Source organism: Convolutriloba macropyga, chromosome 12, assembly GCF_964194025.1.
Source record: "Convolutriloba macropyga chromosome 12, txConMacr16.3, whole genome shotgun sequence".
NCBI lineage: Eukaryota > Metazoa > Xenacoelomorpha > Acoela > Convolutidae > Convolutriloba > Convolutriloba macropyga.
The window spans coordinates 8,511,060-8,536,718 of NC_134479.1; the positions used below are offsets into that span (position 1 = coordinate 8,511,060).

Below are 25,659 nucleotides of genomic sequence, written 5' to 3' on the forward strand. Positions count from 1 at the left end.
CTGGCTTTCTGGAATTAGGTTCTTTTTTTCTACTACTGGAGAGAGATTCGCAGATGAGCAAGCAGACACTAATTTATCTCGAATACGGTCATGTCTTGCAATTGCGTCTCCCCGACCCTGACACGCAATGGCATGATCCCCATAGATGTCAAGAACTCCTGCTTTACAGAACGGGCACTTCCTTTCGGCGTCGTAGACAGGGACACCCAACCTGTACTTTGCACTAATTCTAAACTCATTTGGTGCCATATGAAGCCCAAGAGCTGGAATGGGGGGAGCAGACAACCAAGCTCCAGCATGTCGGACAGACAATGAGAGAAGTCGGGCGGATTCTCTCTCACAAGCTAGATTCTCTTTGAGAACATGAAATTTTTCATTATCAAGAGAATGCTGAATTGTTTTTTGTGAGAGGTTTGAAATGTCCAGTTGTGCTATACTGGAATAAAGATCCTGAAAAAATTGGCAGTTTTTTGGGCTCTCACCGGTTATTTTGGAAACAAGATCTTCAGAGGAGAGAACAGAGCCAACGTATGATGCTTTATACTGGTCTTGGCATTGGCGAACACCCAAACCTGAAAGGGTTATGGGTAGGGTTGCTTGAGTCCAGGATTCTTCTGGAAGAACAGTTCCAAGGATATTCTCAAGTTTTTCGCGCTGTTGGGCATCAAATTCTTTTAGGGATTTAATAACTGGACGTGTGGGCGTTTGACAACGCAAAGAATACACCATTTTGGGGGACCCAAAACAGTGGCGTAGGATACCTAGGGCATACTGAGGGTCATCAAGATAGTCCAGCTTTTCGAAAAGTACCCCTATTTTCCCTATCCTTTCGTTAAGTTTCATGCAGACAAACTCTGGGGTTCCTAACGCAGCTCCAAGAACCTCAAGGTCCGAAATATCATTTCGTTTTATTCTTGTATCCAGTCTGTCTAAATCTACCGTGGACCACAGTTCGCACTTATCGACCCTGATGTGGGGGCCGCGATCAGGTCCGAGCTGGCATAAAAGATCCCAAGATCTAATGAGATCGTCCTCTGAGCCCACCAAGACACCGTCATCTAGATACCAGGAATGCTGTTGAAGCTCTGGCGCAGTTTCCTGAATTTTCTCTATAATGGGCCAGAGCGTCAGAGAGAAAAGCAAAGGGCCCAATGGGTCGCCTTGTTGGATACCGCTTTCACTGCTAACAACATATTTGTCATAGAATAATTGGCTGTGTTGTGAATAACAGGAATTGGTAAAAGCAGCAATGCCTGGCATTGAATTTGCAACGGCTTTCAGCATTTCACTGCGTTTTATCGAATTGAATGCATTGCAAAAGTAAATTTGCAAAATACCCGAGGAACTGGACGAGGTGAGCATTTTTTTATACGAAATCTTAGTCGAATGTATGATGGCTTCCGCTCCTCCCTTCACTCCCACACTCAATTGCAGGCTCTGGAAAAGTTCCTTTGCTTCTAAATTTGCTTCCTTGGCTAAACATTTAGCTATTAGCCTTCTCAAGACTTCTCCGACTGCAATAGGGCGAATACCGCCTTTCTTTTTCAGCAAGGCTGATAAAGATGCACTACATAGAGCTTGTGAAACAAATTCGGGAAGTTCCCCACGGCAGCTTATGTTTACAAGCTTAGTCAGTACTCTCAAAGCAACTTGTGACTGATCTGCAGCGGTACACTGTACAGCATGCAAAAGGTGTTCGGGAAACATTTTTGAAGGACCAGCTGCTCTATTACCATTGATAATTTTGCGGCTCAAAACAGTTTTGTTCTTGTGTTATCATATTTGGTCAGACTTAAAAGTAAAGTTTTGAACATTTTCACCAAAAATCTGAGTTCAGGCGTTTTTTAATTCAAATCAGAAATTGTTTGAGCATATATGCATTTGTTTTCTGATGGGAACTAGACACCAATCCTCTGAAAGTTGAGATGATGGGAAGATGTCTAGATACAAAGTACTGCTGCGGCTTTTTTGTCTTTTTGACAAATTTGTTTTGTGTAGCGACTTTTTTTCTATAAGAGTTCTCCGTTATGGAAATAAAATTACAGTAACGCAATAGTTATAACTGTAATAACTGTAGCAGAAGATATTACAAATTTTTATGCCAATAAAATACATAATTATTGCTTAATCTTGTCATTTTTTTTCTTAAGATATTTAAGCAAAAGCGCCCGGGTAGATACGCGCATCGAATCCCTTTTGGCTCGCAATTCAGAGAAAGTAAGATTTCGGTAGGAAATTTTCAGTTCTTCTCGGGGTCAGCGATCAAAGTTTGAAAGAGTTTGGCTGACTCTTGTAAACTTATGTGTCAATAACTTAACATCTCTTTTTAACTTGTTTTCCTGCGCAATCGTCTGATCATCAACAGATCAGCCTCATTGATCGGATGCCGCAGCTATTTCTTCAGATTAAGTCTTTTGTGAGAGTCTTTGGTTAATTATTGCGCGTTCTCATCAGAGAAATAAGGCAACAAAAATTAGACGCATCGTGAAAATTTCAATTTTAATGACAGAGATATATGGTCTAAACTTGGTTGCTTTGAAAAACTTTAATGAGTCATTTTTTATTGGATTCTATTTTTCAATTTGGTTTTAATGTTATATCAAAATCTAACGTACCAAATTTGAAAAGCAAACATATGAAGTAGATATTTCGATCAACGGTAGAGATGATACACTCAATGAGAAATTAAACGCTTAGAAAAATCTAATTTTTTCAAACAGTTACAATTCTTATTACTCTATACTTATTATTACTCTATATTTATTTCAATTCTTATTACTCTATACTTATTACAATTCAAAGAATTTGAATTGTATTGGGGCGCTGTTTTTTTTAAGATCTGTTCCCACATTTTCATGATTTTTGAAGTCAAATTGGAGTAGTGATTTTGGTCACGCTGAAACAGGAAGTGGAGCGAAAAAGCGAGTGGTTTTGCGGCGTGAAATTGTTCCGCTCTAAATTTGAAGTGGAGTCCAAAAACGGTGTTTGAACTAAAATTCGCTTTCTCACTAGTGGTTTTTTTTGTTCACATGCGGCAATTTCACTTTGATTTTTACTGTTTTTTCAATTTTTTGAGTCCAATTTTTTCTAAGTGGTTTTCCCAATCAATTAATAGTTCATTCTAGGCCTAATTTGAAACAAATGTCTATTTCTCGCTTATGGTTTTTTTGTTCACATGCGGCAGTTTGACATCGATTTTCTGTTTTTTTTTAAAATTTTTTAACTGATGTTTTTAGAAATGGTTTTCCCAATTCACTCATAGTCTGTTCTTGATTTAATTGTTTGTCTAGTCAAAGAAAATTCTGTGAATTGTACGTCAGGATTGTCCTGCTGTTTTTTAGTTGTACTTGTACCGACCCAATTTAGTGGGGTAGGAACTAAATACTCAATTGGTTTTTTTGTTCAGTCAGTTTTTGCAGATCCATATTTTTATCGTAGAGAGTTGTGAGTAGTATCATTAGAAAGCCCGTCCAGCGTAGAATAAATAAATTAAAATTTTTTTGAATTTTTTCCGCGATTTTGTTTATTTTGTTACTGTGCTGAATGCAACGACCGCTTAGTGCTGCGTTTAATTTTTGGAATAGTTTCTATGAAATAACAATCATCCATTGATGCGAGTTTTGGGGCGTATGAAATTATTAAGATCCGTTAGGGAACTTTGATTTTATCAAAATGCTATGATCCATCGATTGGAGGTTCGGTTTGAATGAAAATGCCGTGATCTATCGATGGGAAAGCAGTCTTATACCGAAGTGCTCGGATCAAATAACATGAGATTTTTTGCTTCTATGAAAAAGTTATTATCCATTCAAGGGATATTCGGCTCCTATAAAGATGTTTTGATCCATCGATGACAATTTTGGCTTCTCTGGAAATGCGCTATGAATAATCGACGAAATACGTTTTTAATGAAGTTTCTACAATTAATTAATAGGCTACAGATTATGCTTAACCAGGGTGTAAAAGTGTAAAAGTAATTGATTCTTTTCATAAGGGTGGAAAAAAGGGTGTAATCTTTTATCATTCCACCCTTAATTACACTCTTTCTAGAGTGTAAAAACAAGAGTGTAAAAATAATTGATATTTTTCATAAGGGTGGAAAGAAGGGTGTAATCTTTTATCATTCCACACTTATTTACACTCTTTCTAGAGTGTAAAAACAAGAGTGTAAAAATAATTGATATTTTTCATAAGGTTGGAAAGAAGGGTGTAATCTTTTATCATTCCACCCTTAATTACACTCTTTCTAGAGTGTAAAAATAAGAGTGTAAAAATAATTGTTTCTTTTAATAAGGGTGGAAAAAAGGATGTAATCTTTTATCATTCCACCCTTAATTACACTCTTTCTAAGAGTGTAAAAAGAGTGTACAAAAGAGTGTAATAACAGTGTAATTTTTTAAAATTCCACTCTTACACTCTTTTCCCCGGTAAATAAGAGTGGAAAACGGATTACTCCCTAATCCCCGCTAATTAGGGGGTGAAATAGGGGTGAAACCTCCTCCCGGGCATTGAAGAAACCAATGGATTCTCAACCCGGGTAAATCCCACACGACGACTCGTGAATTTTGTCTTTTCTCATATTTTCTTTTTTATCCTCTCTGTAAATCTTCTGAAATTCAGATTTTTTTAATGAATCTGTTTTCATACTCGAATCTAGTTTAAGTTGAGCTATATGAGGGTTAATGGCCCTCGCATAGCTCCCCATATGGCCCCCCATAAGTTACAAAGTTATTCAGTATTCGGCCAGTAAATCCAACCACAGTTCTTTCAATAGTGATCCACACCGGCAAATTCAGTATAACAAATATTATTCTCTCAAAATACGAACGACAGAAATGACAGTTTTTATTATCTGATAAAACCTAGGTTAATTTTCTACACCAAGATTCCCTCTGAAAATATTGTATATATCCGTCTCTATCTGGACCGCCTTTGATAAATTTGGCTTTCTATCAGGTTCAATTTTGTGCGCACAATTCGGCCGTGTCCAAAGTCAGTTCAAAATACATCTTTGAAAAAATTCAAGATCATATTCGCTTTCTGATCAAACTATCCAGCTCAATAAAAGAATCTTATACAGAAGGCGATGAAATATCTACAAATGATGCTATGAATAATTTTATAGGTGACAGAATGAGGAGCTGAAATAATGAATAGCTGGCAAATTGACGGTTAACTTCTACAAATGATATACCCGGGCTTACCACCCAGAGTGTTACAGTTCTGGACCTGCGGATTTCCGTATCAACTTGTAAAACCGGTACTGAAACAGCTTATATACATCAAAAAAGTTGGTCATTTTGTCCGGAAAAAAACAGAACAACTATTCAGACTCTCAGAGTAATTTCATAGTAAAAGCAGTACAGTGAAATTTTCGAAAATAATGAAATTTAAATAACTTATGATTATTTTAATAAGGAATCTTATAAGTGATCTCACTGGTAGCTAATAAATGACACTCAACTGATTAATTTTCGCCTAACACTCAATCAAGTATATTACATGAGAGTTAAAAGATATTCATATATTTTCAGTTTCTTTTCTGGAGTATTTGATTTGAATATTATCCAGAAACGAGTAATGATCCAGAGCAGGTCTTCCAGTTATTTTCTCCTCTTGAACTTTGTGAAAATGCCAGGCTAGAATGCAATCCCACGCACGAGGTTGAAAGTCCCATGGAAACTTGTTAATGAATAGTTGTCGTCCGTATGCTGAAGAAATTAGCTCCGGTAACGTTTTCACCCCAATCATGCAAATAAAACGCTGAACATTGTTGCTCTCGCATTTTTTGTCGCCGACAATCCACTTCTTGTAGCGGTTGAAATGATCTAAACAATTTTTCAGTCCAAAAAAAAACAAACTAAAAACGACGATAAAATATCGTTTTCTGGACAATGGTCTAGAAAATACTATCAGTTTTTCGTATTGAGTAAAGATTACCTGACTCAGCCTGAAGTCATCAACAAATTCTGAATTTTGTCAAAAACCGCAGAGGTTCGTTATGTGACGTCAAAGATTTGACGACTTCTGCAAAGTCATTTAACGTTGTTTTAAACACCCAACCTACAGGTTCGAACAGTCCAGGTAGAGTTGATATCTGGAAGTGACCTTCGATCAGACTGTGCCTGACGAACGTAACCTCTGATCAGACCATCTCAGAAAAAAGTGTCCTGAGACTCAAGAGCGCTCAAAACACCGTATGTTCTCGAAGTGCGCTCGAAAATGTCTCTGATCAGAACTAAATCAGACCATTTTCGGGACGATTGGGCGCTCGAAAGTCACTCCTGGTCAGACTAAAAATGAGCCAGAAATCGCTTTTTATCAGATTCAATTGGCTCAAAATAGTCTGATCAGTGAATGGTTTTCACTATGAATGAATCTCATTAATTTTGCTATAATAATTTTGCTGTAATAATAACTTTTCTATAAATTCTTTTCAAAAAAATAACATTTACAGTATTAGTTTCATCTAAGGAAAAGCCAATCCTAAAAGTAAAGTTTAAGTCAATTCAATGCTAATGAAAATGAAACCCAGCTGTGGAAAAAATTATTTAGCATAACATTAAAGCATATTACTAACACAATGGATCAACTTAGACAGCTTTGCATGAGAAACTTCGTGGTCTACACTTAATCAAAACTTTCTTTTGAGCGGACCGGCATTTTTTGTCAACTGGAATCCTTAGGTTTTGATCAGATTCGTCAGAGTGTCTCTGATCACAAGGCTGCTTTCTTTTTTCCTCTTGGCAGGACCAACATTTTTCAGTAAATTTTACAAAAAAATCGAAAAAATATAATGCGCTCGAAATCGTCTCTGATCAGACCAACCCAGTCACAAATGACCTCTGATCAGATCATCTCCGCACCGAAGTGACCTCTGATCATACTATTGTGCTCTCGAACCCGATAAAATTGTCAGAAAAGCGCTGAAGTTCTGAAGATGAGCTGAAATTTCAAAGTTTCATCTCATCTTTCACACATTTCCGACATAAATTCGGCCCTTTTTCAGCTAGCTTTTTAAATGAATTTGACACATTTTGCAGCACATTTCAGCATATTTCTGCATATTTCTGCATATTTCTGCATATTTCTGCACATTTCAGCATATTTCTGCATATTTCAGCATATTTCTGCATATTTCTGAGGAATCTTTCACCATTTATTCAATCAATCAAGTTTAAGATTGTGAAAGTATGTATTAAATATTTTCAGCTCTTTTCAGCGCCTTTCAGTAATATATCATGGTGTCAAATTTAGTCAGAAGAACTTGAGAAATTAACGGCACAGAGGATTGGGTGCTGACTAACAGACAGTTGAGTAGGGTTTGAGACTCAGGCAACATATCAAGGAGAATTTTTCATTTAAAATACGTGCATATTTAAAGGCATATTTAAGGCAATAACAAATTTTACCAAATATTTTCAACTCGGTTGTAATTGACTTGAGTCGTAAATCTCTGTATGCTTAAAACATGCCCTCGTTTTAGTTTAGTCATAGCATTGCCCAAGAAAAATGTAGTTTATCCAAAAGGTAGCTTAGAAAGCTCAAAATTAACTCTTTGTTTTATTATGTAAAATAACTAATTGATTTACGTTAAAAGCTTTTTTGTTAACTTAAGTTGTTTCTTTAAAACATGCAAACAAATCAAGCAATTTTATAAAATGCAGAGCTTTAACCATTTCATGCACTGTCTGAGAATGTTTCATTAAGTTGTCAAGGAAGCAACACATCACTGTCTCACGGTTTTTGTAAGAGAGCCAGCAAATTGGCTGTTTAGGATATCATATGACCGGCATTGTCATATGAAGAATTGTACGATCTAGTTATGCGTGTTTTTTTATTTGTTTACACTAGATACAAACTCGTGTATGCATTTAAAAACACAAAGCATCTGAACACACACACACACACACACACACACACACACACACACACACACACACACACACACACACACACACACACACACACACACACACACACACACACACACACACACACACACACACACACACACACACACACACACACACACACACACACACACACACACACACACACACACACACACACACACACACACACACACACACACACACACACACACACACACACACACACACACACACACACACACACACACACACGCACACACGCACACACGCACACACGCACGCACACACACACGCACACACACACACACACACACATACACACACACACACACACACACACACACACGCACACACGCACACACGCACGCACACACACACACACATACACACACACACACACACACACACACACATAAACACCTACACACTTACACGCACGAAGGGAAAAAGTAGTCTCGGTGGAAATGAAAGTAAACAAATAAACATTCAATGCTTTTTAGGGGTTATGTGAGCCCTAATGTCGATAATATTGGCCTTTATCTCAGCAATCAGCACTGTATCGCCTACATGGCGCTCCAAATTGCATACTGAAACCACACTCTTCAAACACACACACACACACACACACACACACACACACACACACACACACACACACACACACACACACACACACACACACACGCACACACGCACACACGCACACACGCACGCACACACACACACACACACATACACACACACACACACACACACACGCACACACGCACACACGCACGCACACACACACACACACACACACACACATACACACACACACACACACACACACACACACACACATAAACACCTACACACTTACACGCACGAAGGGAAAAAGTAGTCTCGGTGGAAATGAAAGTAAACAAATAAACATTCAATGCTTTTTAGGGGTTATGTGAGCCCTAATGTCGATAATATTGGCCTTTATCTCAGCAATCAGCACTGTATCGCCTACATGGCGCTCCAAATTGCATACTGAAACCACACTCTTCAAACACACACACACACACACACACACACACACACACACACACACACACACACACGCGCGCACACACGCACACACGCACACACGCACACACGCACGCACACACACACACACACACATACACACACACACACACACACACACACACACACGCACACACGCACACACGCACGCACACACACACACACACACACACATACACACACACACACACACACACACACACACACACACACATAAACACCTACACACTTACACGCACGAAGGGAAAAAGTAGTCTCGGTGGAAATGAAAGTAAACAAATAAACATTCAATGCTTTTTAGGGGTTATGTGAGCCCTAATGTCGATAATATTGGCCTTTATCTCAGCAATCAGCACTGTATCGCCTACATGGCGCTCCAAATTGCATACTGAAACCACACTCTTCAAACAAAATTTTTAGGGAACACCGACGAATTCTGAAATCTCTTGTGATGCTTTTGCCCTAACAGTAGATTTTTGTGTTATTTTGGCAGAAATATGCCTCTCATAGTGACATTTTTTGTCATATGATTTCCAGAAATCCTTGTTTGTTGTTGGAAATTGTAATTAGAATTGATTAGCAGAGCGTTTTCACCTATATACTGTTGCTAATTCTAATTAGGGTAAGGGAAATCGTTTGATGAAATCTCTATCACATTTCATTGTTACGCACATTTTATTATTAAGCTCCAGCGGATTCAAAATTTGCGCTCAGGAAAAGCCTATTTCAATTTTCAATGTGAGATTATTGCATACAAATGATAAACGAAGGTTTTAAAACTGCAATGTTGTCACATAAATTAGTTCAGCTGTCGTTCCTTTGCCAAATGGATAGGGTTAACATTAAATATCCAAAACTTTTAAATATTCTGAAAATAACAAGATATCCGGTGACTTATAAGACCACTTAAATGTGCATAACTATAATTACTGCAGCACAAATTAGTATAGATACTTCAAATCGGCAGGTACAATATTCAACCTTTCATGACCGGTTTTGATGTAAATCGGGAAACAATTCCAGAAAAAATTTCCCATACCACTTGTTTATGGGGATACCTAACCTTGAAAGTGGCAAGAAGCACCTTCTTTGGGATAATGGAAAAAAAACTTCACAAAAACGTGAATCAGTAGAAGATCTTTAGTACGTGCAATGAATGAGCTTAGTGATGAATTGATTGATCTTTAAGGATAGGAACTTAAATTATCATCAACAATGAAAAGTTGGCAGAATAATGCCGGCGTCGTTAGGCACGACCGGATAGAGCGAGTTCAAGGTCAATTATATGTACTTCACAAGGGTTTTTACACATGAGAAATGATAGAACCATAGGATATTACTCGCTCTTAATCTTAGGTTAAGTTCATTGACTATTGTTGTTTAATTTAGCGCTGCAATAATTGGTCGCCCTAGTCAAGACCAGATGGTTATCTTGCAAGATCTTCCAAGATTCTTGGAAAAAATGGTTATCTTGCAACTGACTACTGTGGTAATGAAAAACTTGATACTAATTGAAAGTGTTTAAATTGAACAGTTTTTCAAATATTATTATGGATTAGAAGTTCTTCGGCGCCAACTAAAATTCTATACGCACAATTACAAGAATAGTTGTTGGCGCCACTTCCAAACAGCAGCAAGAAAACTCAAAACTGACCTTTACTGGTAAATTTTAAAAGTTGCGACCGAAATTCTGTCCAACATTCTGCTCTCGAAAGTGAAAACCTGAGTGATGAAATAGTTTCCATTTATTGCTAATAATCTTGACATCTTGTCTATATGAACTTCTATTTCTTCATTTATGATTACTTATTAGAAGCATCCAGTGTCAGGTATTAGCGCTTGTTTGAATACAACATGTTGCGCCGTTACTTGACATTCACTGAGTAAATTTTGATCTATATCAATTTGCTCGATTAATCAATTAAGAACGCGTGAAGATGAAGTAAATGACCAAATTTATCTTATTATTTTCTTGAGCCGGTTTGGTTAGATAGCTCAACATTATTGGATTTGGAACCTTTAAAAACATTTACGGGCATGTGGTTCTAGTTTTGACTTTATATTAAAAAAAAAACAACTTTCCTGTTAAATTTACTAGATCACGATGTCGGTAAAATTCCTAATAAATTGAGCTTTCATAGCAGAATTCGCCAACAAAATTATCTATTGGCTGAGGCCTTGTGTACGAGATTGAGATAGTTTATCACTATTAGTATTCTTATCTCCAATCATAGGTAAAGTTGCCTTCCTTTAAACTAATAGCAGCTAATAGTTCACACGAGATTTTTAGTGAATTGGAAATACAATAAAAAACAATGCGTGAAACTCGAGAACGAGTCTGTGACAACTGGGCTTGACTGACGTTCTTGAGCAGTCGCAACGATGATCAAATCAGTGTAATAAACAACCCAATGCTCCTACTAGTGTATGATTACCGGATAAAAGTCCTCTGTAGTCCCCTTCACAGAGCACTGATGTGCTGTGATCGACAGATATGGCACCAATTTTTTATTTTCATGAAAAGAATTATTCTCGCTAAGAAAAGACATTTTCTGCAATGAAGTAAAAACTTTGTCTTGACCCATGAAAACGATAACGCTTGACTTACGGCAAGAATTGCTTAGAAACAAAACAGCATGCTGGACCGGGTAAATTAAGTCAATTTTTACACCCTTCCCCACCCCCCCCCCCCCTCCCCCCTACCTGTTCTAGGTCTGCTCACGAAGTCGAAGCTTTTATTTGGGGATACTCTATTTTGGCCACTGATTGCACCAGAAGATTTTTTGTTAAATTTTGAAATAACAAATTATATTTTAAAAGCTCAGGTTCCTAATTTGAACTACAAAAGAAGTTCATACTAAACCAAATAGTTGAATGAAAAGGCCATACTGTACCCGATTAGCGGACAGCCGGAATTGCGATCGAGACAAAATATTCACCACTTTTGCCCTAACTCAAAAATCATTCTCAGGTTTTGCTCGACTCAGAGCCTCTAACGCTGGATTTTAGCTTGACACGAAATGTTTTGCTTGACTGAAAATACCCAGAGAGAAAAGATGGCCGATGCCTCTGTCAAATTTTGAGTCGAGGAAAGTCTTTTCATTAGTCTATTTTTTTTGTCTCAGACAAAACACGTTGTGCACTTTTTGCTAACTATTTCTTATAACATGTTGGACAAGTAAGATTATTGATTTGTTTCAATTCTCAAGAAACAATAATAATTTACTACAGCTTGCTGTTTTAAAAGGGAATTTAAGTTTTGGTTTGGAAAACAACTAAAAAATCCAAAACTACTACAGTGGCTAGTGGCTCGAAAACACTTTCATTGAATCAGTAAAGGTGGAATGTTAGGTGCTTTAAGTTCCTGATCATAAAAGTTACAAAAAATTAAGTTTGTAAACCTTTTCCATTACGCTTCATTATGGACAGTAACTACGATTAAAACAAAAAAATTCTGCAATTAGCGGACTCGCGCGATGAATTTCATTTGACCCATGAATATACCATGCTGGACCAATGAAATCTATTTAGCTCAACTATTAAATTGGTACTGCATGAATCATAAGAATATCACCCTGGTCTGAAAAGGACTTGCTCGACTCACGAAACGTCGTTTCCTCGGCTCTAAGTAGGAATCTGGTCTGTGCGTTTTGAGTCGATAAAAGCACTCAATAAATTTTTGACCTGCAGGATAGGAGATGTAAAAAGGGATCTATTCTGTTTCGGTCCCCAACTGTTTTTTACGCCCCCAAGTTAGAAATTATATATTGTTATATAGCACGTTACTACGTAAAAAAAGCACGTGCACCTGGGGGCGTAAAAAATATAAGCTCACTAAGGTGGTGGGGGGGGGGCAAAAAGAATAGATCCGTAGAACGATTCACAAAGTCATGTAACCTTTAGTCCGAATTGAGCGCAATATATCCTTGTTTTCTGGATCAGAGAGGTTCACTTTGATTCCTCCTGGGAACTCGACATGGTTGTTATACTGCAGGATTGCAAAAAACGCCTCTTCTGAACACGAGCGGTTCCCAAACGCTTCCAGAAGATCATCAATTATCTTTTTCCGGAACTGTTTTCCTATTATCCATATGCAAAAAAAAACAAAATTTTCCCGTATCATTTGTTGCAACAAACTAATTCTCTTTCGCCCTCATATGAGAAGTCAGCGAGGGACCCGAACAAAGTTTTTGCTGAAATTAAGGATTAAATGCTCAGTTAGCCACTGAAAAAAAATCAATGGAAAAATCGGATATATTCTGTTTCCGCCCCCAGTGTTTTTTATGACCCCCAGTTACAAATTATATGTTTTTATTTAGCACGTTACTACGTAAGAAAATAGCACGTGCGCCTGGGGGTCGTAAAAAATTATACTCACTAAGCTGGGGAGGGGGGGGGGGTTCGAAACAAAAGAGATCCGAAAAATCTTACATATTCACCTTCGTATTGTGTTCAATTATCAACGCATTTGTAACCTAATTTCTATTATGTAAAACTTTTCCGATGAAGAAAAAATTTTACAGCCGCAACTGAAAGAATTTTCGGCAAATACTTGATAAAATTAAACAGATTTCAGTACTTTGAGAATTTTTTAAGCGCAATCAGCACGCTAACAAATATTACACAATATCAGCATTTACCTCGCCTAAGTAATGGTCACGTGACTCTGCTTGAATTCGCTGAGAACTTCTGGCGTTTATCGAGAACCGCGAAGCGTTTATAGAGATTAAGTCAGAATTTCGAAGTGACTTCTGCAGAGTCACTTAACCATGCTAAAACACGAAACGCGCACGTTTTCAAATGATGAAAGTCTAGGGAAGTCAACTTCTGGCTAAGAACAAACTTCTGGCATTTTAATATCTGGCACTGCAGACTTTCGGCATTTTAAAATGTGCACGTGAGTGTTTTAATTCCCACATTTTTATCACTATTTCTTGGTTTCAATACTTAATTTCCTTACATAAATAAATAATTTGCTGCCCGTGAAAAGAAAAGAGAAAGAAAAACAGTCCCTTTTTTCCGTCTCCAAACATCCATTTGCAAGCTTGGTGCGACAACAAAAAATGTACTGAACTTTTGTATCTCTTCATATTCCATGGTAAATGTTTCGGGTACCGGTGAGGAGTTCTGATTGGATCTGGACCTAAAAACTTTAGTTATTAAAAATTCCTATTAACATCGAAATTTTGGTTCAACTGGTTAAAACTTCTCTTTTGCCAACCCGAGGCGATACAGGATGGTTATCTTGCAAGATCTTGCAAGAATCTTGCAAAAAAGGTTATCTTGCAAGATTTTGCAAGATGAATGATTATCTTGGAAGATCTTGAGACTTTTTCTTGAGACAAGATGATGACCATCTTGCAAGATCTTGCACGATGAGAGGTTATCTTGCAAGATTCTTGCAAAAAAACCTAACACTTCAAATAATGAGTAAATTAAATATGAGATCAACCATTTACGTATGATTATAAATGCAACATAACAATTCGATTTCGACTGGGGAACTCCCCTTGCCAGGGTTTAGGATGCCATGCTTACACGACACTTAATTTTAATTGTTAAGATACACGCATTTTACTAAGTTTATCCAGACTCTTTTTATTCTCTTTTCGATGGCTGTATTTTGTCACGAACCTGTCTTGTACAATTCTCACGCTTTACTAACATACAACTTCAGCGTTTGTATCGCAAACTTTCCACTCTTTGTTCAGTATTACATATTTTCAACGCTTCCTTTTCAGTCCTTTTCGATAGTTGTAAACGGAAATCAATTGAGGAAAACCAAAACCTTTCCTTACGCCATTGCTGTCTGTTTTTATTTACATTTTATAGTGTTTCACGTGAATCGATCTCGGTTTTAAAACTCCACAATGATATTCTTTATTATAACTTTAAATTAACGAAGCATTCTTAATACCGCATAAAAGAATTTAAAATTTTCAGAGCCTTCGTACAGATTGAACTAATTTTAAGTAAAAATAACCACGACATGTACCGATTAAGGTGATTCTTAGTTTAATTTGTTTAGGTTTTCTAGACGACTGTTGACCCATTATGAACCGATTTTGACGTCAAGAACATCAGACAAAAACATGAACATCGAAAAAAGTCTTTCGTCTAATATCGCTTGTAACTGTGAACGTTGTAAGGTTAATACGTTGCTATCTTGGACAATTGGTATTGTAGTTTTAAAAAAAATGTGGGTTATGTATATCCAAATGAAAATATAGGTTATCGAAAGAGTGGTTATCATATTTTACTTTGGTGCTGCGACCAAGAAACGAATCAGGGAACATCTTGGTTATTTAGATGAACCAAGATGTTGCGAAAACTGGTACAAGTTTTACAAGCGGATGTACGCGTGAACCGGTCAACGTAAGTAAGACGGCGGAGCGTTCAATGCTAACGGAGCAGTAGAGGAGTTCTTCAATCCGAACCGGTACGGCAGTAAACCCTAGGGTTCGTTTCCTCGACAATCCAAACCGGTCTAACTCACCGTTCTTAAAATGTTGATCGCCAGGCGTATGCTGCTTAGTATGTCAATTAGGCATCGGTAGGTACTCTCTGATACAACGGAACCAGATCGCACTTGTGTACGACTGCGCACGAGCGTAAGGCTTACAATTTTTACACTTATCAATATCAACAAGAGACGGGATAACGGTAGAATAAGTAGAATAATCACCCAACAGGCAGTGACGGGGCGTTAGAAAGTTCAAATCGCACAGAGTACCACTTAATGATGATAGCGGACGCGATTTAAGAGCATGCTCACTGAGAAAAGAAGTTGTGAACAAATTTTTTTTTTTGCCATAATGTTCTCGTCATTAGTTTCAATACCGTACGGTCTGGTCTTATATTTTTTTAATTTCTCCGCTGGAATTTTTTTCAACAATGTCGCTCTCCCAAAGCTCCTTTCCGGTTTTTTCCGCCTACTTTTTTGCTTCTGTTGTAGTACGTTGTCCTTTGTTATAAATTATGCTGTGGTTTGTTGCAGTATGTTGATTATGATAGTTTGCTGGTTGGTTGTTTTAGTGTTGTAGTTTTCTAGGGTGTGACTTGTTAATTCAAGAGTGACGGTTTGCTTGTTTCTTGACTTTTTCACCTTTTTTGGTCTACTGGCTCTCTGCTGCATAATATTTATTATACCTCGATTTGGAGTGCTGGTGCGGATACCTTGATTTGGTTCGCTAGGGTTGAATCTCCACTTTGTATTTTTTTGAGCAAGCCCAGCTTCATTGGAGCTGTTGTTCCTCTTTTCAAAACTTTACCGGAGTTCTTTCTGAGCTCCAGTAAAATTAGTGCCGTTGTCGGACTAAATCTTGGCAAGTGTCTACCTACGAGGAACCGCTCTGCTCTCATAACACAGGAACTGGTGTCCATGGATATAACTATCTCAACATGCAGGGCGCAAGTAGTAAAATATGTGAAGAGGAAACCCCGCCCATTTTCGGTTGTACGGCGGACAATTACATAGAACCACCCAAAGTTGTTGACGCCAGTGTTGGTGAAGGGAGGAGAATAGTCAAAAATTTTCTCCTAGAGAAAACATAAATGATTGGCTGCACAGTTACAGCTTAGAGTTCCATAACCTCATGCAATGTGCTTTGAAGGAGCGCAATGAAGTTCTTAGTTTCCTTAGTATATAGTGTTCCTGCGCAACTGTTCTTAGGTACTCAACGCTCGGGTTGCAAAATTTTACACGGACACGTTCGAAGAGCCATTTTATGAATGGAAGACGTGCATCTAAGCCGATGGGGTACTCTACGTTAAGCCCAACTTCCAATAACCGCTGGTTGCGGCCAGATGAACGGATTAGTTTATTTGTACTACGAAACGGCATGTGTGAGGCAATTCGGATACTCCGTTTAAATGCGAACCACATTCAAGGAGATCATTTCTTTCTGTTTCAAAAGAATATTTTTGCTTTAGGAACTGGAGATTATGCTCGGCATCGTCAAGCTTAGTAGGGTCAGTAATGCTACCATACGACAGATGGCAAGTGTCAGTAAAAGTTGGAAAAAGTATGGAACACCGCGCAAACAATTTTGATACGATTCAAACTCGTCAAACAGCAAGAACGACGGGTCGCGGGTTGTCTGTTTCCTGACAGATGTAGCCAGAGATACACTGTCTTCAATTATGACTGCTTTTTGATGCCAAGTTTGATGTTATTGATGACTTGATCGATACGAACGGAAAACTTGACAAAAAAAAGAAATTGCGGACCTTTGGCCCAATTGCTTAGTCGCAAAACTTCAGCGGACGTTCCATGCGTTTCAGCGTCCACTGGATTCTCCTTAGTTGCGCGGTGGTTCCACTAGTCAATGCTGGTTTATTCCACAACATCGCCAACGCGGTCTGCAAGGAAGATTGGTTGCTTTTCATTAGAGTTAATCCATCATAGAACATACGTGCTTTCAGTCTACATGAGAACTTGGTTAACATTTTCAGTGTTTACTACAACACAATTCTCTTTTCAGCCGAGCAGGAAGAAGATCTGCTTGCAATTCTGGTGTTGAAACAACCATAATTTCTTTGGCGCCAGTGGCCTTTTCCCCAATACAAACGCAAGCTCTGTTTTTTTTCACGGCCCGCAAGAATTGTGACTTAGGCTAGAATGTGACAACACTACCATTATCCTGGGAACTTTCACCCAACACAAGTAATTTTAGGTTATCTAAGGGGTCCAGAAAAAAAACTTCGAGGGAATTTGATGTTTTCAAGTTTTGGTAAGTTAGCACTCCAAAAAAACCTTTGAACCTTGTCTTGCGGGAGCTCATCAACCCGATGTTGTCCTGTGATACGCCAAATGTCTTTAAAGATTAGTCGAGTACCAACAGTGAACAATGCGACAACACCAATGTGGTCAAAAACCTTCAAGACCAGAGTTTGGAACAAGTGCTACGTGAGTGACATGGTAATATAGCAGCTTGAAACCTTATTCACAAATAAGGTGTCATTAGTTTGGTCTCATTCAAGCCTGATCAGGTGCAATGAATCCCCCTGCCATTTAGCATTGTCATTGGGCTCAGTAGATTAAAGGGAAACATCTTATCGAACAGCCTGATATAGCAGTTTGCCTACAAACTAAGTAAACTTGAACCCAACAAGATGGAGAACATGTATGAGCTCCTCCGATCTATTGATGGCCTTCTGAGGAGACTCTTTTGATCCAACGTAATGGTCTATGTAAAAGTTTGCAAGGACTGCTTTTGAAGCTTTGGGGTAAAAAGAGGCATTGTTCCTCGCAATGCGTTGTAGATAGTATGCTCAGGTGGGCAAATATTCAGCCCCAAAGATATTTTGCCTATCTTGGTATACAACAACTTTAGTTGTGGGGTCCTCCATTCAGAAAAACGAAGTGAATGTTGGCCAGATGGTAATACGCCAACCTTTAGAAACCTTCCCTCGATGTCGGAAGCGGAGAAGTACATAGATAGGGTTGAAGCAGATCACTGCCAGTGAGTACGGACATAATCAACGAGGCATCATGAACATTTGCTGCTCCAATGAGCTCCCTGGAGCACATTACCTGGTTTGTTCATTAATGTCGTCATTCTTGGGCTATCGTTTTTCAAGCTACTTCAGCTACTTGGGAGCTTAGTGATGTCTGCCGCCCACATCATTCGGATAACCTATTCCAAGGCCATTGTGTACAATGGTTTCCTCCAATTATTCGTGAGCCCTTGCATCTGCCTCAGACCCTGGGCCATTCGTAGTGTTTGCCCAAAACGACTCAATGTCAATGTATAATTTAACAAGACTTTCTTGACTTGCTAAGGCATTGTCATTTTCTATTTTATTCTTCAAGCGCGGCTGACTTTTAAAAGGAACTTGACGTTGAAGTATCACTTTAGACCCAACATCACTTCAAACAAAAAATATCAAGGGATAATAACTGATGAAAAATCTAGCAAAGAATGTAACGGGACGTGATAGTAAACAAATGTACTTTTACGCCAATGTTCTAATACACCGAAAAGGTGGGAAAGGTCACCGAATTAACCACTTTCAGGCCGTGAGTAAACAAATTCTTACCATAGAAAAGAGTGGACCCAAACTGCTAATCAGCACGCTAACAAACTAAAGCGAAGGTTGACAATATAAAACATTATGTCTATTGACTATGACCGTTTTGAAACGCCAGCAGACAATCTAGCCAAAACTCCAAAACAAATCAAAGTCACACATAAGGCAAGAGAACCATACCAGGTAATAGTTGTACGAACTCTCGACAACATCCAATAACATCCAATAACAGAGCTAAAAACTACAAGATGAGGGCCAATAAACTAGTAAAGAACAGAAAGTCAAGAAACAAACAAGCCGGAACTCGTGAATCAAGCCGTAACTTGTGAACCAAGACACAATCTAAACGTTACATCAGAACAAATATAAGTAACAGATTTGAATGCAACAGAATCAAAGAAGTTTATAATCGTACAAATACTCAACTGTATACAATAGCAGAAGTAATATAAAACAGCAGGAGAGCCAGTAAACACGTGAAGATGAAAAAGTCAAGAAACAAAACAGCCGTAATTTATGAATTAGCTAAGTCACACCCTATAGAGCTACAACACGAGAACAACCAACCAGCATACTAGCTTAATCAACAAACCACAAAATACTTTATCACATATGACTACGGACTACAACAAAAGCAAAAGAGTAGGCGAAAAATCTGGAAATGAGTTTTGGGAGTCCGGCATCGTTGGAAAAAATTTCAACGGAGAATTGAAAAGTTATAAGACTAAAACCACGCGGATCGTACGATATTGAAAGTAAAGACCAGAACAATATGGCAATGTGAAAATTGTTCACAATTTTTTTACTCCTAACATTATTAGGTGGTACTCCGTGCGATTTGAACTCCTTAACGCCTATGCACTGCCGCCTGTTGGGAGATTATTCTACCGTTATGCCGTCTCTTGATGTTAAAAATAAGTGTAACCATCGTAAACGTTACGCCCGGGCGCAGTCGTATACCATTGCCTAACCATTGCGCAGAGTACGTACCATTGCCTAACTGACCTACTAAATAGCATACGCCGGCCGAGCAACATTTTCAGACCAGTGAGTTGGATTGGGTAGTCAAGGAAACGATCCCTAGGAGTTACTGCCCTACAGCTCGGATTGTAAATCCTCGTTACTGCTCCGACACATCGAACACCCCGCCGTCTTACATAGGCTGACTTGTGCACTCGTTCATCCGCATGTAAAACTTGTTCCAGTGTTCCCAACATGTTCCTCTCTGCCGGTTATTCAGCGTGATTATTAAACAATCATCAAATATAACCGCGATATGTAACGATTAACTTGGTTTTCGGCCCAATATTTTTAGATTTTCTAGCGGTTGTTGACCAATAATGAATCAATTTTGACGTCAATAACATCAGAAAAAAAAACTAGTCAAAGGAACATCGAAAAAATTCTTTCTGTCCAAGATCGCTTGTTACTCTGAACGTTGTAAGGTTAATACGTTGCTATCTTGGAAAATTTCTAATGTAAGTGTAAAAAAGTTGATTGTCTAAATCCAAATGCATTTGAGGCTTATCTGTGTTTGAATATAAACAACAACACAATTTGTAAAATCTCAAAGTGTTCTAACAGGTTCTAAAAAACCGATAAACACAAAATTTATTGAAACTGTTTTTATTGTTGACAATTTACATTTTTAGAGCGAACATTAAGAATTTCCAAAGTTCTTTTGGCTCCTAATCTTTGATATTGAAAACTAACGTTTGGCCTGCAAAACTAGAATTCAGTACTCAAGTCACACTCCTGCTAACCTAATTATCGCGTAATTAATTTGTTTCCCGTTTTATGTCAGCTTAACATAAAATTATCACTATTAAAAAAGATGTCGCTCGAAATGTTTTTGAAATATCTTAATGCTTGAACGAAATTTTAAAAGTTTAATTTTCAATCAATTAATAATTAAAAATTCAAGGAGCCTCAACTCAACAACGGATTAGAATTTTGGATATCAGATTAACTTAACACAAAGCTTGTCAAAATTGGGCAAAGTATGAAAAATATATCGGTAGTCTCATAATTACTGTTGTCGCATCTAAATTTCTTTCCACATACAATCAAGATTACGTTGTTTTCTTTGGAGTATTGGTGCTAAAACAGTCAGCTCCAAAATGGGTATTTGATTTTTAAAAAAATCAGGCACGAAAGGGATTTTGGAAAACCAATTTTTCGACAAAGACGTTGTACTTTTCGACTCTTGCTGCCTTAAAAAGCAGAGACCGTTGAATAGAGAGCTGCTTTGCAGATGTTGTTCAAAAGTTATTTCAAATATGTAGTCTATGCAATCTTATCAAGCATAAAGTATAAACAAAACATACATGTATGGTATCGCCTAAGAACAAAAATAACGTTTTTGTAGATTCATCGTGTGAAAAAACGAATGACAATCTCATTCTTTAGTTGTTCCTGACGGAAAACTTATCCATTGTCCAGTATCAGCAATAGGAGGATTAATTCAAGTTTTGTAAAAAAAAATTCAAATCACCGCCTTTTACTTAATTGCTTGTCCACGAGCTAAAATTGATAAATATATATTTTTTTCATGTTTAGACAACTGATTAGCGACGTGGTCCAATCATTGTTTAAATATTTCAGTAGTTTTGGCTATTAGGAACGCAGAGTCAAATCTTTTAATTAGATTTGACTATTGAACACAGTGCAACTAAGCGCAAAGTTCATCCCCTTTTTATTACTCTTCCAGTGATTTCAGCAACCCTATAATGTGAAGCACATCATCTAATCGAATTTTTAATAGAGAATTGACGGTTGACAATAGTGGCAATGAGCACAAAAATCAGCCCATACTTATTACCCTACAGTACCACGCTTTTACTTCCACGGTGATCACCTTTGCTTTGCGACTTCCACTACTTCTCACAATGTCCGATCTTTATTGGCATTTTATGATTTTTTAACACAACTAAAATGAATAGTTCGGCAGAAAGTTAGCATAAATAGCCCACGTTTCTTCCAACATTCAACTGTTTCATAAATAACCAAGATATAAATCAGTAGGTGGATAGAGGTCCGTATAAACTTCTATACTAAAAAAGTTTGATATTTATAAAAAAGTTAAATGTTTGATCCGAGGAGAACAGCACCAAAAAGGGCTACCTTGATCCTTCCTAAGTATTTTCTAAGACTGTGCCGGCATGAGATCGGTAGGGAAGTCGTTCTGCTCTAACAGTCGATATCCGACTAAGTTGCAAACAGTGTGTGCACTTTTCATTGCAAGTGCTTTCAGTTGTTTAAAGCGCTCTTATTACAAGCAATGCAGGCTTGATTGTCTAAACAGGCGTTTAATTGCTGCTGAGTTTTTAAGTTTTCTAGTTTTGGGCTTGTTAAGTGTGCAGTTTCCCTTCATACATTTACTACAGAGTTAGGCGCAACTTCAACTGTAAATTACCAGCCGCACGGGTTGCCCTGAGCAAGTCCTAAGTTAAAACATCAGCCACTTGCACTTTTCTAAATCCTGTACTCTTTGCCCAATCAGATTCTGACAATCAAGTCAACCAAAGATTCTAGCTTTTCACTTTTTTAACTTCGTTTTAAACTTTTCACTCTGACTTTTTTACCTTTAAGGAAAAGAGTTTTTTCCGTATTCCAATATCGCTAACCAAGCTTTGGGAGAAAAAAACACAATAATTAGCTAATTGCGCAGTATCTGTTATTTTTTTGCCAGACTCAAACGTCGCACAAAACCCCTATAGTAACATGATTGTTGTTCACAATACTCATTACCGCCTATTTGAGTTCAATATATCTTTGGCAGTGTTAGCTTAACAGCTGATGAAGTGTCCAGTGTCTTTGATTCGATCACACTACTTTTTTCGCTAAATTTTGCTGCATAAGCTCCTTGTCTCAGCGTGCCTTAGTTTTCTTTTTGCTCCTTCTTTCTTTTTACGCTTTACGCATCAAATAAGATCACTATAACTGCTAATTTGAAACTGCTCACTAACTTCATTTGTAACATTTTCATTGAAATCGTTTTGCAGTCCCAATTTTACAATATCATCATGCCAATGACACACCCTTCACTCTATACTCTTTTCAACTTTATTTATAAAGAGGCACTCGTCTTGAATAGGCGGATTTAAACCTAATTGGACAATAAAAACTTTTATTGTAAGGTATCAGTTTGTACTGGACTTTTTCCACCTTCAAAAGTTTTCTCCATTGTTTACAAATTGGTAAATTTTGTTGCTTGACAAATTTTTCCAAGTTTTTCGTTTGTTGCATGAAAATTATTGTCCCTAAAGTAATACTTTGGGTTTGCCGCGTTGCTCTCCATTGGTCCAAACAGGACCTTCTTACAAACTACATAGCTTTCTATAGCTTTTTTAACAAATCTTTCCTATATCCTGTTATCTTTCCGCTGCGATCAAACATAAGGGCGAAACGCCAGCGGCTAACGGTGATCTTAATTACTTTGTTCTCTAAAGATTACAATGTTTTATTTTTTTACGCAAAGAGTTGCGTTCTTATTTTATCAGTCCCTATCAAATTTTATCCTAATGGCTTCTTAAAAAATAGAGCGTAATTCTTCATTCACATTTTTCCCAAAAAATGTTACTGGAATTAAATCTAAAATTCCTTCGGGTTGATTTTTCTTCGGACTGATCTTCAGACCTGTTCATATCTCTGACTTTAATGAACAATTATTTTCAGCTGAAATCTACATTCCGAGATCTTCTAGCCTGTATTATTGATTGTTCAATTCGAATGCCTAAGAGATAAGTCTTACTATCATCTGAAAACCGCAAAAGGTACTTTTTTGAGAATTTCTGACAACCTTGCCACAAAAAAACTTGCTCAGAAGACTAAGGAACAAAAACTAAATCCTAAAAACTAAGAAACACTGTGATATTCTGTTTTGACGTATCAGGTTTTGTCTTGATTTTGACATATTGTTTCTGATTAAATAGTTGCATAATTTGATTCCGATTATATCCTTTTCTCCATGGTTTTCAATGTCTATCACCCAGTTTAGTCGAATTCAATCTCTGATTTTTGGCAGTTATAAGTTTAATATTGCCTGAATGTTTCTGTCGTTTTAGTTCAACACCACTGATTCTTCAAACAGTAACAAAAGGGTTAAGTCGGTGCTGAGTGTAAATGAGAAGCATCTATCCTATGAAATGAAGGAAATTACCTCTAATCTTGAGATCTGATAAGACAACTAACTAGATTAAAAATTGTATTTTAAGAATTTTTGTGCAAGGTCTGATAAGACGTTTCATAAAATTTTAAAAATATAAATACAAAAATAAAGAAAAAAATAAGAAAAAAATAAAAAAAGAGATCTGATTTGATTCGTAGAACATAATAGTTCTTCTTGAAACGATTTTTTTCTTTATAAAGCAAAAAAAGTTGAAGAAGTTGACATCATATCTAAATAAGTTAGCTTTCAAAAACTTGTGTTCAAATTTTTTTTTGTTTTAAATCATTTTTATTTTCGAGCCTTAACAGAAATGTTCATATCAGCTTCACCATTGATAATGTATTTAAAAAACCTATTTCAATAAAAGTGAAAAAAGATCGTTTTTATGATTTATTCTGTCCAAAATAAACGTAACTACGTTGGTGAGCATTACAAAAGTCCAAAAAGATCTCTAGTGCTTTCCAGTTTTTGATATATAATCCTTTATAAAAGTTTTATCTCTTGAGTTAAATCATTTCACTGACTCCACTAAGATGCGTTCAGTTTTATGTACTTCACAAAAGTAAGATCTGATAAAGCCCAATTTGTTTGTGTCAGATCTGATGCGATAGAATTATTATCGTGTAAGATCTGATAAACAAGTTTTTATCTCACCAGTTGTGATAAGTGTATTTTTTGCGTGTAAGAGCTGACGAAATGAATTTGTTGCTTCTGATATCGTAAAAATGAATTTTTAGTTTTTGTGAGAAATGAAAAGATGGAATCATTATTGTGTAAGATCTGATTAGACTTTTTTGTATCGTGTAAGGTTTGATAAGGTGGAATTTTTATCGTGTAGGATCTGATAAGACAAAATTTTTTTCGTGTAGATCTTATAAGAGGAATTCTTTTCGTTTAAGATTTGACAAACAACTTATCAGATCTGATGAGAAGATGCATCCCCCTACAATCTTTTAGCCAGATGGTTTTGTCAGAAATTTATCAGATCGTAAGCGATAAAAATTCTGAGAACACTGGGGTATCAAATATTAAGTATTCTTTAGGCCGGAGGTTTCAATCACAATTTTAAGTTCTCGGCACCATATCGTATGTTGCTCTAACACAAGATGAGGTGATTAAGTTATAACAAACTTATTAACAAGACTATATGGGGATAATCACTACACATAAAGGATGTGATCAAATGTATTTGTTTTCTTAAAAAATTACTATGTTTATTCCATATATAATTAACAATTTTGTTATCTCTAATGAACAAGTTGAAAACTGTTTTTCGAATTGTTTTAACAATTTTCTTTCAGTTTCTGGAATTTTCAAATTTTTCACTTGTTGTTAGTTTCTACAGAAAAGAAGTTTATCTAAGAAAAATGTTTTTAAGACGTTTATCATCATCCTTCAATTTTCAAAAAATATATGAGGATTTAAAAATCTAAGAACCTCAACACATAAGAAACAAAACAATACCTAAATCAATTTGAAAACACTCTAAGGAATCATGCAATGTCATAT

The 25,659-nt window shown here is 37.1% G+C and overlaps 2 protein-coding genes across 2 annotated transcripts in view; both read right to left on the reverse strand.

The window, feature by feature from the left end:
• LOC142351147 (uncharacterized) overlaps nt 1-25,659 on the reverse strand; it is a 297,047-nt gene that overhangs the window by 49,485 nt on the left and 221,903 nt on the right. The gene's annotated exons all lie outside the window — the stretch shown is intronic.
• Nucleotides 13,889-25,659, reverse strand: part of LOC142350967 (beta-1,3-galactosyl-O-glycosyl-glycoprotein beta-1,6-N-acetylglucosaminyltransferase 4-like) — a 28,402-nt gene continuing 16,631 nt past the window's right edge. Inside the window, exon 5 of the mRNA XM_075402995.1 lies at nt 13,889-14,091. Coding sequence (XP_075259110.1) covers nt 13,889-14,091 — 203 coding nt within the window. The remainder of the gene's footprint in view (nt 14,092-25,659) is intronic.